This window comes from Peromyscus leucopus, chromosome 7 (genome assembly GCF_004664715.2).
Source record: "Peromyscus leucopus breed LL Stock chromosome 7, UCI_PerLeu_2.1, whole genome shotgun sequence".
In the NCBI taxonomy this organism is placed as follows: Eukaryota; Metazoa; Chordata; class Mammalia; order Rodentia; family Cricetidae; genus Peromyscus; species Peromyscus leucopus.
This window is the reverse complement of record NC_051069.1, coordinates 50541158-50552718: the sequence shown is the minus strand read 5'-3', so window position 1 is coordinate 50552718 and position 11561 is coordinate 50541158. Positions and strand designations below refer to the sequence as shown.

Sequence of the window (11561 nt, the reverse complement as noted above, 5' to 3'; positions counted from 1 at the left end):
GAAATATGACCTGGAAGCAGGGAACACTTCAGCCCTGCTCCAACAGCTGACTTTGTGATTGTATGGGCTGATTTTGCCAACTAACAGTTATACTGATCTTATCAACCAAATTATTGTTGTAAAAAGGGAAGACTTTCTACCAATGAAAATATGTATATACTCTGGTCTCACTGTTCAGCTCAACAGCAGCATAAAAAGAACTTAAAACCACAGTTACCAAACTGATTTACAGAATTAGAATGCTCCCTGAAATCAGGGTACTACCCCATGTAGTTATCTATACATTTCTTTATAGCAGAGATGACGTAGACTAGTTAACCAAAGAGCTCAAAATAAATTACCAAAATTACCAATTTGTCAATGATATGTAATTATTCCTTTAAAAAACTCTTTAAGTTTACATAGGAAGTTAATTACTCTTAGTTCATACCTAAACGACAAGGAATTCTAAAACTTTGGAGAAAAGTCCATCCCTGAGTTGTGAGGCAGAACAGTATCTCTAACAAGGCAGAGGCATCAGCCCTTTAATAACCTCTACCTTTTTTAACCATAACAAGTGTGTGCAATCCTGGAGCGTTCCTGCCTCTGATGATCTCATCTTTTTGTATTGAAACTACAAGTGCAACATTAAAAAAAAATCAGATAAATAGAAGCTGGTTTTATTGTCAACTTTACATTTTTTTGTCAGCTGCAAGATGAGTCTGTTAAAACATGAATATTCCAGTCACGATGGAAAGAGTAACTTCTGGGGCATCTCTTCTGAGTCTCTGGTTTCCCAATGTTCAGTCAAATAACAAAAGCAATACAATAGTAATTTGAGTTTACTATTATCAGTGGCACTCTCATCACGGTTCTTACAGATAGAATAAGGTTCATTAGCTGAGATTTAATCCCTGGCTCCTCTCGGAATCCGCCAATTCCCTGGTCTGTTCCCCAGCCAATGTTCTTGAGGAGGCGCTCCTCACGCAGCACGGCGATGGCGATGGTGTTCACGCACAGCAGGGCCGCCTGCAGCAGGGAGTACAGCGTGAAGGCCATGGTCACCCCAGACAGTTCCCAGGCCCGACTGACTCCTTCCCGGACGCCGCCCGGGACGTGGCGCCGCCACCGCCTTCTTTTATACTCTTACAGATACTCCGCATTATGCATGGGAGGAAACTGAGGGACAGAGAATCATGACTTGCAGGGACTGGGGCCAAGGATGGGGTCACATCCCCAGGGGTGGCATCCGTTCTGGGTTGATAGACTCTATAATGATGTTCAACAAGCTCTTTTGTTCTCATGAAGCCAGGCTGGCCTCAAACTCTCCGCACAGTGGAGGAGGAGCATCTGCTCCTGCCTCCACCTCCTGAGAGGTGGGACTGCCGGTATGCACCCCCCAACCCCAGCTAATGGGGTTCTGGGATAGAACACAGGGCCTCATGCCTGGGAGGCAGGCCCTCTACCAGCTCAGCTCCACCCACAGCAAGCTCAGGCTTTGAGTCGCCCAGCACTCAAGGCTGAGGCAGAGGACAGCCAAGAGTTGGGGGCCAGGGTAGCCTACACAGTGAGTTCTCTGCTTCGCCACTCAAATTTCACCGCAGCTGGGGCCACATCTTCTGGGTGTGACACCTGGGGTTAGTCATGCCTATGGATGGCTTGAATACACGGAACTTGCTCTCCTCAAGCCAGAGCGGTCTAAGTGTTTCAAAACACTAGAAAAGGGCCTTCAAATGTCTCCGCGGGTAAAGGTGCCTGCGGCCCAGACCGGGAACCTGAGTTGGCTCCTCCCAACCCTCAGGATGGAAGGAGAGAAGAGACTCCAGCGAGTTGCGCGTGTATATTCGAGCCCTCCAGAAACATGAGAAGCCCCAGGTGTCTCACCCAGAAGACGTGACCTCCGCTGCAGCGGGATTTGAGTGGCCCGGCGGGAAATCTCGCCCTGGAGCGAGAAAAAGCCCGATGTCCGCAGCCTGCGGTCAAAACCAGAGTCAGCGAGGCTTCAGGAGGGGGACGTACCGGGGGTGTGGCAACGTGCGTGACTTCCCAGGCTCTGACAACAGATAAGGCTGCAGGGGCTCGCCTCGCGCCTGCGCGGTGAGATAAGGTGGGTGTGGTGAGTCCAAGGGAGGAGGGAGAGTGCAGGGCGTGGCCTGCCGCAGGGCGTGCCCAGCGGGCAGGCCACGCCCACCCGTATCCGGGTGCTCTGGGCCGCCAAGATGGCGCTGGTTATAGAACCCCGGGTACCTGCAGCGGCCGGAGCCGGGCCCGGGAGCTCGGCGCCGGGTACCGAGTAGCGCTGTTCTGGCCACGGGGCTGCGCTCGAGGGTTCGCAGTTCCCCTGACCTCGGGGACACCTGCGTCCTTCCTCCCCGGCGCGTCCATGAACTCGGTGTCGCCGGCCGCGGCGCAGTACCGCAGCGGGAGCCCGGAGGACGCGCGCCGGCCCGAGGGTCGCCGGCCGAGGGGGCAAACTCGGATCCCGGATCCCAACAGCCTGGGACCTTCGGGGTCGGGCGGGGCAGCTCTAGGGTCATCTGGGACCGACCCCGCCGAGCCCGACGAGGTGGACAAGTTCAAAGCCAAGTTCCTGACAGCCTGGAACAACGTCAAGTATGGTGAGGAGGGGGTGCAGAGGTGGGTGTCCGAGGGGTCAGGGCGAAGCAAACCAAACCTTAGCCCTGTCCTGCGGGTGATCCCACCTGAGGGAGTCACCGGCAGGTCCTCCTCCCTGCTCAGTCGGGGACCCGGGACAGGTTGGATCGGAATCCTTTTCAAGCCCCGCCCATTGCTCCTGTTTGACCTTGGCCGGATTTCGTCGCTTTCTTGCGGTCTGTTTACTCCCCTTCTAAAATAGGTGCAATAGTAAGAACGGAGCTAGCAGGTGGTGTGGTTCACGCCTGTAATCCCAGCACTGGCGAGGCTGAGGCAGGAGGATTACCAAGAGTTTTAGGCTAGCATGGGCTACATAATGAGTTCCAGGCTGACTTGAGCCTCTGCCTCAAAAAAAAAATCGGAAAACGGGGCCTGGAGAGTTGGTTCAGAGGTTAAGAGAGGCCTGACTGCTCTTCCAGACAGACAGGGTTCACTTACCAGCACCCACATGGCAGCTCACAGCTGTCTGTAACTCCAGTTCCTGGGATCCAACACCCTCACACAGCCATACATGCAGACAAAGCACCAAAGCACGTTTAAAAAAAAAAAATCAGAAAAGGGCCAGTGAGATGCATCAGTACTTAAAGGCATTTGCCGCCAAGCCTCAGGACTGACTTCAGGTCTGGACTGACTGGACTCAGGACTCCTGGACCCACGGGGTGGAAGGAGAGAACCAACTCCTACAAATGATCTACCCTCCAGACCTAAGGTGTGGCACTTGTCCACACATACACAGGCTCACACACAAAAATGAAATGTGCTTTACACATTTTACAACAAAAATCAACAGTCAGAATAGAATGGCCCCGATTCCCTGAGTCACTGGTGGACCCTTATGAAGGGGTAACTAAGCACCACCTGTGTTTTAGACAGATGTGGCATGGATTTGCACCGCTGCCCCTGAGATCCCAGCTAGGACCAGGCCCATTTCACCGTTGGGGAATGGAAGGCCCACACTTGAGTGCTTTAAGTTGCTGGGAGCTGTCCCGTGTCTCCCCAGGTTGGGCAGTTAAAAGCCGGACCAGCTTCAGCAAGCTCTCCAGTGTTCACCTCTGTGGGCGACGCTACCATTTCGAGGGAGAGGGTAAGATGTCCAATCTGGGACCAGGGTTGGGGAGTCTCAGGCTTCTCCTTGGTTGGCAAGCTGACTAGTTGGCTCTCATAGGTGACATCCAGCGGTTTCAAAGAGACTTTGTATCTCGACTGTGGCTCACATATCGCCGGGACTTCCCACCCCTAGCTGGGGGCAGCTTGACCTCAGACTGTGGCTGGGGATGTATGTTACGAAGTGGTCAGATGATGCTGGCCCAGGGCCTGCTCCTGCATTTTCTGCCTAGAGGTGAGTTGTGTATGTGTGCGTGCGCATGTGTGCAGGCTGCAGAAATAGTGCCAGGCTTTTGAGTCAGCACTTTAAAGATTGCTTTCAAACTGAGAAGTTGAACAGTGCATTGGAATCCCAGCTCATGAGGTGGATTTTGAACTACAATATCCAGTCTGGGTACTTAGTGAGTTTCAGGCTAGTCAGGGATAAGTAAGTGTGTGTGTGTGCGCAGTGTATGTATATAAGTATATATATACACACACACTTATATACACACATATATACATATACACACATATACATATATATATATATGTTAATAAAATGAGACTTCAGTCGGGTGCGGAGCTAGAGCCTGGGGACAGAAATGTAAGGTTAGTTCCCTGGGCTACATGAGAATCTGTCTCAAAAAATTAGATAAATAATTAAGGAGGCGTGTTCCACCACGCCTTTAGCCCCAGTACTTGGCAGCAGAGGCAGGTGGATCTCTGGGAGTTTGAGGTTAGTCTGGTCTACAGAGTAAGTTCCAGGACAGCCAAGGCTACACAGAGAAACCTTGTCTTGAAAAAACCCAAATAAATAAATAAAGATGGCTCAGCTGTTAAGATCTTTGCTGCTCTTGAAGAGGACTCAGGTTCGATTCCCAGCACCCACGAGATAACCTCACACCCATAGGTAATGACGGTTTCTGGGATCTGACACCCTCTTGTGGTTTTTTTGATACCAGGCTCTCATAGAGCTCTTAAATACTTGGAGGCAAAACACTTCTGCACATAGACTAAAAATAAATAAATTTTTATTTAAGAAAATGAGTTTTATGTGTGTTTCAAAATGGTAGGTCAATTCGGAATTCACGTGAGTATTAGAATTATGTGTTGAATAAGAGGAAGTAGGAAAGTTGTCCCACACACACACTACATGTCTTAACTACAAATTTCATCTCTTCTGCAGACTGGAGGTGGATGGGGGGCACAGGCCTGGCTCCCCCTGAGATGTCAGGGCCAGCCTCTCCTAGCCGCTGCCGTGGGCCCGGTCATCGTGCGCCCTCCCGATGGCCCCAGGGTGCACTGGAGATGGAGCAGGATCGCTGGCACCGGCGGGTTGTATCCTGGTTTGCTGACCATCCGCAGGCCCCCTTTGGGCTACACCGGCTAGTGGAGCTTGGGCAGAGCTCTGGCAAGAAGGCGGGAGACTGGTACGGGCCCTCTGTGGTGGCACACATCCTCAGGTGAGGCCCTTTGCAGGGCAGGCAGGTGGGAGCTGCTGGTGACCCCAGGGACTCAGGCCAGTCTGCTTCCCTGCCCTCAGGAAAGCTGTGGAGAGCTGCTCGGAGGTCCCCCGCCTGGTGGTGTACGTCTCTCAGGACTGCACAGGTGAGACTCGGGGCAAGCTTGCACCCGGACCCAGTGCTGCCCAAGGCCCTCATTCCTCGGGCTGACGCGAGTTCTGGGTGGAGGGACACAGACAGAGATTCCACACCTGTGGAGGTGGAGTCAGAGTTCCCTCTCCTGCAGAACCCAGAAAGTCAGAGTGGAGGAGCCAGGACAGGAGCTCCTCTTCACCCTCCTTCGTGCCTGGCTCACTTTGAACAATCTCCAGTTACTTGTTTGTGTGTTTGGAAACCTGCATCACGGTGTGCGTGACATTCCGGGGGGTGGGTATATTCTCCTGTGGGTTCCAGAGATCAGACTTGGTCATCGTCATCTTGGCAGCGGAACCATCCCGTCAGCCCTACTCACTCTTAAACTCTACGAAACTATTCTGGTGTGCTGGCAAGTCTGGGCTCCTCAGCCCATCAGGTGCCAGAGGTTAGTGACTCAGTGATCCAAAAAATCCTGGGTTGGCAAGATGGCTCCGTGAGTGAAGGCACTGGAAAGGCTGGCAGCTCGAGTCTGAACCCTGTGGCTGGCGATGAAGTTGTCCTCTGACCCTGTGTGTGCTGTGGCGTGTGCACTCCCAGCCCGGGTCATACAGACACACAGTCAATGCCTTTACGAGAGGGCGGCCAGATAAAGGCTCGTTTGGCAAAGGGTTTTGCTGCTGAGCCTGAGAAGTGGGTTGGGTTCCTGAACCCCCAAGGTGGAAGGCAAGCACCGAGACATCCGAATCAATAAAACAGTGCTCACAGCAGATTGACCAAAGGTTAGCTATTGCTTTCTTCCCGATTGTCAGCGGGTTGTACTTAGGTAGCTTTGTTTATGTTGAGGTAAGGTCTCTTGTAACCCAAGCTGGCCTCAAAGCCCTTATGTAAGAATTGTGGGAATAACCTTGACCTCTAGACCCTCCTGCCTGTAGAGGATTGCAGTTTAAAAGGGGCCCTTTGGGACAGGAGTGGTGGCGCACACCTTTAATCCTAGCATTGGAGGCAGAGGCAGGCGATCTGGAGGCAGCTGATCTACAAGAGTTCAGACGCTACATGTAGACCGTTCGAGTAAGGCACTGCAGTGGGGCGAGGGGATGTCTGTGAGTTCGAGGCCAGCCTGGTCTACAGAGTGAGATCCAGGACAGCCAGGGCCACACAGAGAGACGTTGTCTAAAAAAAAAGAAAACAAAGAAGTGGTGGTGCCGGTGCCTCAGGGTGGAGTGAGGAGGTGGCTTGGTTGTTCGCAAGAACTGAGTTCCATCCCCAGAGTCTAGGCATGGTAGTAGTGTAGACGAGGTAGTCTCTGGGGTTCTCTAGTAGCCAGCCTAACCTAAGTCCTAACCCTCAAGCACCAAGGTGGGACCAGGCAGTGGTGGCCCACGCCTTTAATCCCAGCACTTGGGAGGCAGAGCCAGGTGGATCTCCGTGAGTTCAAGACCTGGGCTACAGAGCGAGATCCAGGACGGGGCACCACAAACTACACAGAGAAACTGTCTCAAAAACCAAAAAAAAAAAAAAAAAAAAATCCAAGGTGAGGTGTTCCTGGGGGACAGTACTCAAGATTGCCCTCTGACCTCAAGTGCCCCCCACAGGCATGCGCACACACACACACACACACACACACACACACACACACACACAAACAGGCTGGGTGGGGGCTGGTATATAATTTAATGTAAAGGCTTTACACTAATACACAGAGCTCTGAAATTCATCACCACCAGCACAGGAAGCACTCAGAACCCCCGCATCACTGGGTTATGGCTCAGCATGCATAAAGCCCTGGGTTTCATGCCCCACACTGTTCAAGCCACGTTTGGTGGCCCACACCTGTAATCTCAGCACTTGAAAGGTAGTAGCAGGATGATCAGACCTCACAGTCATCTGGCTATTTGAGAGTTCTAGGCCAGTCTGGGACACATGAACTCCTCAGGTCCTCGCTCACCCTTTTCGGTAACTCCTGGAGGCCCCAGGATTGTCTAGGACTTGGTGCACTGGGAAGACATCCTCTGCTGATGAGGATTACTCCTCAGGAGTTGCAGGTGGGATGTGCTGCTGGTGTAGAAGGCTGGTAGAAAGTGACCTGCTGCCCTGTCCCCGCAGTGTACAAGGCCGATGTGGCACGCCTGGTGTCCTGGCCAGACCCCACGGCTGAGTGGAAGTCTGTGGTCATCCTGGTACCTGTGCGCCTGGGTGGGGAGACCCTCAACCCCATGTATGTGCCCTGTGTGAAGGTAAGCGCCTGTGTGAAGGACCCCTGGGGGGGGTCCCTCCATACTAACAGTTGGGGGTCAACCACGGATGTCATTCTTGGGACCTGTGTGCTCTATCTGTGTGTGTTCTCTCTCTATGTAAGTGTGTGTGGTGCATACACGAGTGTGTGTGAGTGTGTGTGAGTGTGTACACGTGGAAGTGATGGGAGGCACAGGATTTCTGTTCTGTCACTCTGCTTCATTCCTTTGTGACAGGGTCTCTCACTAGCCTTAGAGCTGGGGTGGCAACCAGCATCCCAGTGATACCCCATTTCTGCCCCCACAGTACTGGGTTAGAGGCTAGAGGCATGTGTGGCCGTGCCCAGCCTTTTCCCTAGGTCCTGATGTTTTGAACTCAAGTCCCTGTGCTTGGTCAGCAGGTGCTTTTATCCTTTGAGCCATCTCCCCAGCACCCACCTTGTTTTCTGAGACCGTTACAGTCACGTGCTACCATGCTTTTGGCACAGGTTCTGGGGTTGAACACAGGTCCTCATACTCAGCGCTACCCACTAGTGAAGAGCTGCAGCGGATCCATTGACTATCCTCGGGGCTGGGAGCCAGACAGGGAAGTGAGTAATGTTGGGGAGAGGGGACATTCTGTTGAGAACAAGCTGGAATGTTCTGGAAGACTGGGGAAGGAGCTCAAGGTGGAGCTCCGTGCCGGTTGCATCCACACTTGAGTGTGGTCCCAGCACTTGAATACAGTTTCTTATTAAAAACAGACACATCTTCCCGTCCAAGCACTTAAGAGGCTGAGGCAGGAGGATCTAGACTCCAAGGCCAAACTCAGTTACCCAGCAAGTTTGAGGACAGCCTGGGCAGTGAGGCCCCATCAACAAAATTTAATCCCAGCACTCGGGAGGCAGAGGCAGGTGGATCTCTCTGAGTTCCAGGACAGCCAGGGCAGCATGGAGAAACCCTGGCTTGATTGGCGCTTCCATCTGGACTTAAGGGCAGGGGGTGGCTGCAGTGGAGCCAGAGGAAAGCTCCTCCTCGGCCTTCTAGAAGGATGAGGAGCTAGAGAAGTGTCTCAGGGAAGGGGCAAGTTCAGCGGAAAGCCCTGGCATGTTTGCGCTCAGATGGAACCCGACTTCTCCCTGTAAGATGAAGACACTGTCACCCTCATCGCTCTGCCCCCCTCAGCCCCAGCACGCTGGCCAGTGATGTTTGCAGCCTTCCTGCCCAGGCCCTTCACTCCTCTGCCCTCATGGGGGATTCCCCCCCCCCACAGGCCCATCCCTGCCAGCTCTTTGCTGAGAGCTCTCCGTGAGGCCTTTGCCTTATGAAAACATTTTTAAAGTTCTGGCTGCGTATTGGGTGTGGAGCTGTGTCAAGTACTTTTGTAGCCCAAGGCCAGACTTCTTTCCCAGCACCAAAATAATTCATAAAACTGGTTGTGGCGTGCACTCCTGTAATCCTGGAGGTTGAGGCAGGAAAATGTAGTGCTGAAGGCCAGCCTGGGCTACTTAGGGAGACTGACTCAAACATCGGTCGTCTTGGTACACTCCTGGCACTGTAGTGTAGTGGATACAAGGAGGATCAGAAGTTTCTGGCAAGCCTTGGCTATAATGAGAGTCTTATCTTAAAAAAAAAAAAAGTGCTGGCATAATGGTGGATCCTTTAATCTCAGCACTCAGGAGGCAGAGGCAGGAGGATCTCTGTGAGTTCGAGGCCAGCCTGGGCTACAGAGTGAGATCCTAACTTGGAAACAAAACAAAAAACAAAAACAGGTAAAAAAAAAAAAAAAAAAAAAAAAAAGGTGGTTAAAAGCAGTGGTTCTCAACTTGTGGGTCTTGACCCCTTGGGGTTGTCACAGGGGTTGCCAAAGACCATCAGAAGTCACAGACATTTACCTAACAATGCATAACAGTAGCAAAATTACAGTTATGAAGCAGCAATGAAAATAATTGTGTGGTTGGGGGGACAACATGAGGAACTGTACTAAAGGGCTACAGCATTAGGAAGGTTGAGAACCACTGGGTTAGAAGTGGTTCAGTGGTTAGGAGGGAACACTGCTCTTGGGAAGGACCGGGGTTTGATTCATAGCACACATGAGCTGCTCACCACTGCCTATAAAACATCAGGGATCTGACACCCTCTTTCACACACTGCACTCGGGTGCACATGCTCACACACAGATACACAAACATAGTTTCACCCTTTAACTCCAGCACTTGGGAGGCAGAGGCAGGTAGATACCGGAGTTTGAGACCAGCCTGGGCTACACAGTGAGTTCCAGGATAGGGAGGACTACATAATGAGACCCTCTCAGAAAAACAAAAAACATAAAATCTCTTAAAAATGTATGCAGCCATTTCTACGGTCTTCCACCTGACAGCCAGGTTTCTGCTCTAGAATCAGTGCTGGCAGGCGGGTTGGTCAGCGGGACAGCTGCTGTTGGTCCCCTGGCTTCCCAGACTTGCGCACGTGCGCGCAGACCTGCTGTTTGTCCAGCCCATCTGACGCCAGCTTTCTCCTCTACAGGAGCTCCTTCGGTCGGAACTCTGCCTAGGCATCATGGGGGGCAAACCCCGGCATTCACTGTACTTCATTGGCTACCAGGGTAAGCCACAGCCCCTTCCCTGGGTCACAGCCCTTGGCCTTCCTCTTACCCACCGTTTACACTTGCCCCTGCCCCAACCCCCACAGATGACTTCCTGCTCTACTTGGATCCCCACTACTGCCAGCCCACAGTGGATGTCAGCCAGGCTGACTTTCCCCTCGAGGTGAGCTGGTGGCTTTGGGTGGGAGCTGCAGGCACAGGCACAAAATTGGGGTACCTCAAACCTCTCTTATCTGCCCAGTCCTTTCACTGCACCTCGCCCCGCAAGATGGCCTTTGCCAAGATGGACCCCAGCTGTACCGTAGGGTTCTACGCTGGGAACAGGAAGGAGTTTGAGACTCTCTGCGCGGAGCTGATGAGGGTGAGCTGTAATCACTGGGGGGGGTGAGGGGGCTGTAATCTGGGGGGGGAGCTGATGAGGGTGAACTGTAATCACTGGGGGGGAGCTGATGAGGGTGAGCTGTAATCACTGGGGGGGGAGCTGATGAGGGTGAGCTGTAATCGAGGGGGCGGGTGGGGGGGAGGGGCTGTGTGTCTTGGTGGTAGAGCCCTTGCCTACCACGTGCTAGACAGACACTGGGTGCCATGCCCAGTCCTAGGACAGTAACACAGTGCGCATGCTTGACAATGGCAGGGGACATCAAGGGACAGACTTCTTCAGTCCAGGAAGCTCAGCCCGGAACAGATGAGAGCAAAGTGAAGGGCGCCTGAAAAGGCTTGGGCCACTGCTGGGGGGAGGGGTACCTGGGAGCTCATCTCAAGTTCCAGGGCAGCTGTTCACAGGCTGGGCAATTTGTGTATTGTCCAACTGCTGCAGTGGGTTCTGGAAGACCCTGCACTGAGACCATTCTCCTTCATCCTTCTGCAGATCCTCAGCTCCTCCTCGGCCACAGAGCGGTACCCCATGTTTACTGTGGCTGAGGGCCACGCTCAGGACCACAGCCTGGATGCCCTCTGCACCCAGCTCTCCCAGCCCACACTGCGGCTGCCTTGCACAGGACGCCTGCTGAAGGCCAAACGGCCCAGCTCCGAGGACTTTGTGTTTTTATAGTGGGAAGGGATGGGGAAAGATGCCAGACTATTTATTTTTTTATTTATGTCATGTCAGGTATGGGATCTAGAGCTCCGATGGCAGTGCTGGATCCCTGTCCTCATGTCCCCCATCCTCCCCAACAGCTGACATCTGTCTAGGCCCCCAGCTTGGGGCTGTGCCCTTTAGCTGCCCCCATGCCCCCTCAGGAGCCAGGGATGGAGAGTGGGCTGGCTCCAGGGCACTCACTCAGGGCCTGATTCAAGTTCTGTAGCCTGCACTGGATCACTGTACTCACTGGTCCCAAGGTCCCAAAGCCCCCGTCCTGGGAGAACCGACTGGCTGCTGGGTGGAGGCTGATAAAGACGCAGACTTGACCACGCTGGGGTTGCTTGACT

At 53.1% G+C, this 11561-nt stretch overlaps 1 protein-coding gene and 1 pseudogene across 3 annotated transcripts; one reads left to right on the top strand and one right to left on the bottom strand.

The window, feature by feature from the left end:
• Nucleotides 1–638: 638 nt before the first annotated feature.
• Nucleotides 639–2093, bottom strand: LOC114695220 (annotated as a pseudogene).
• Nucleotides 2094–2164: 71 nt separating this feature from the next.
• On the top strand, nucleotides 2165–11540 carry Atg4d (autophagy related 4D cysteine peptidase). 3 transcript variants are annotated; one of them, XM_028872449.2, is made up of 10 exons: nucleotides 2165–2597; nucleotides 3635–3718; nucleotides 3800–3973; nucleotides 4907–5183; nucleotides 5264–5328; nucleotides 7422–7552; nucleotides 10055–10133; nucleotides 10220–10296; nucleotides 10402–10494; nucleotides 11002–11540. In XM_028872449.2, the coding sequence occupies exons 1-10, from the start codon at nucleotides 2363–2365 to the stop codon at nucleotides 11182–11184; spliced, it is 1398 nt and encodes a 465-aa protein (XP_028728282.1). In that variant the 5' UTR covers nucleotides 2165–2362; the 3' UTR covers nucleotides 11185–11540. The 3 variants fall into 3 exon arrangements, with proteins under 3 accessions (XP_028728282.1, XP_028728281.1, XP_037063613.1); XM_028872448.2 differs by having other exon boundaries at nucleotides 2166–2597; nucleotides 10375–10494; XM_037207718.1 differs by having other exon boundaries at nucleotides 2547–2616; nucleotides 10375–10494.
• The last annotated feature ends 21 nt before the right edge of the window (nucleotides 11541–11561 follow it).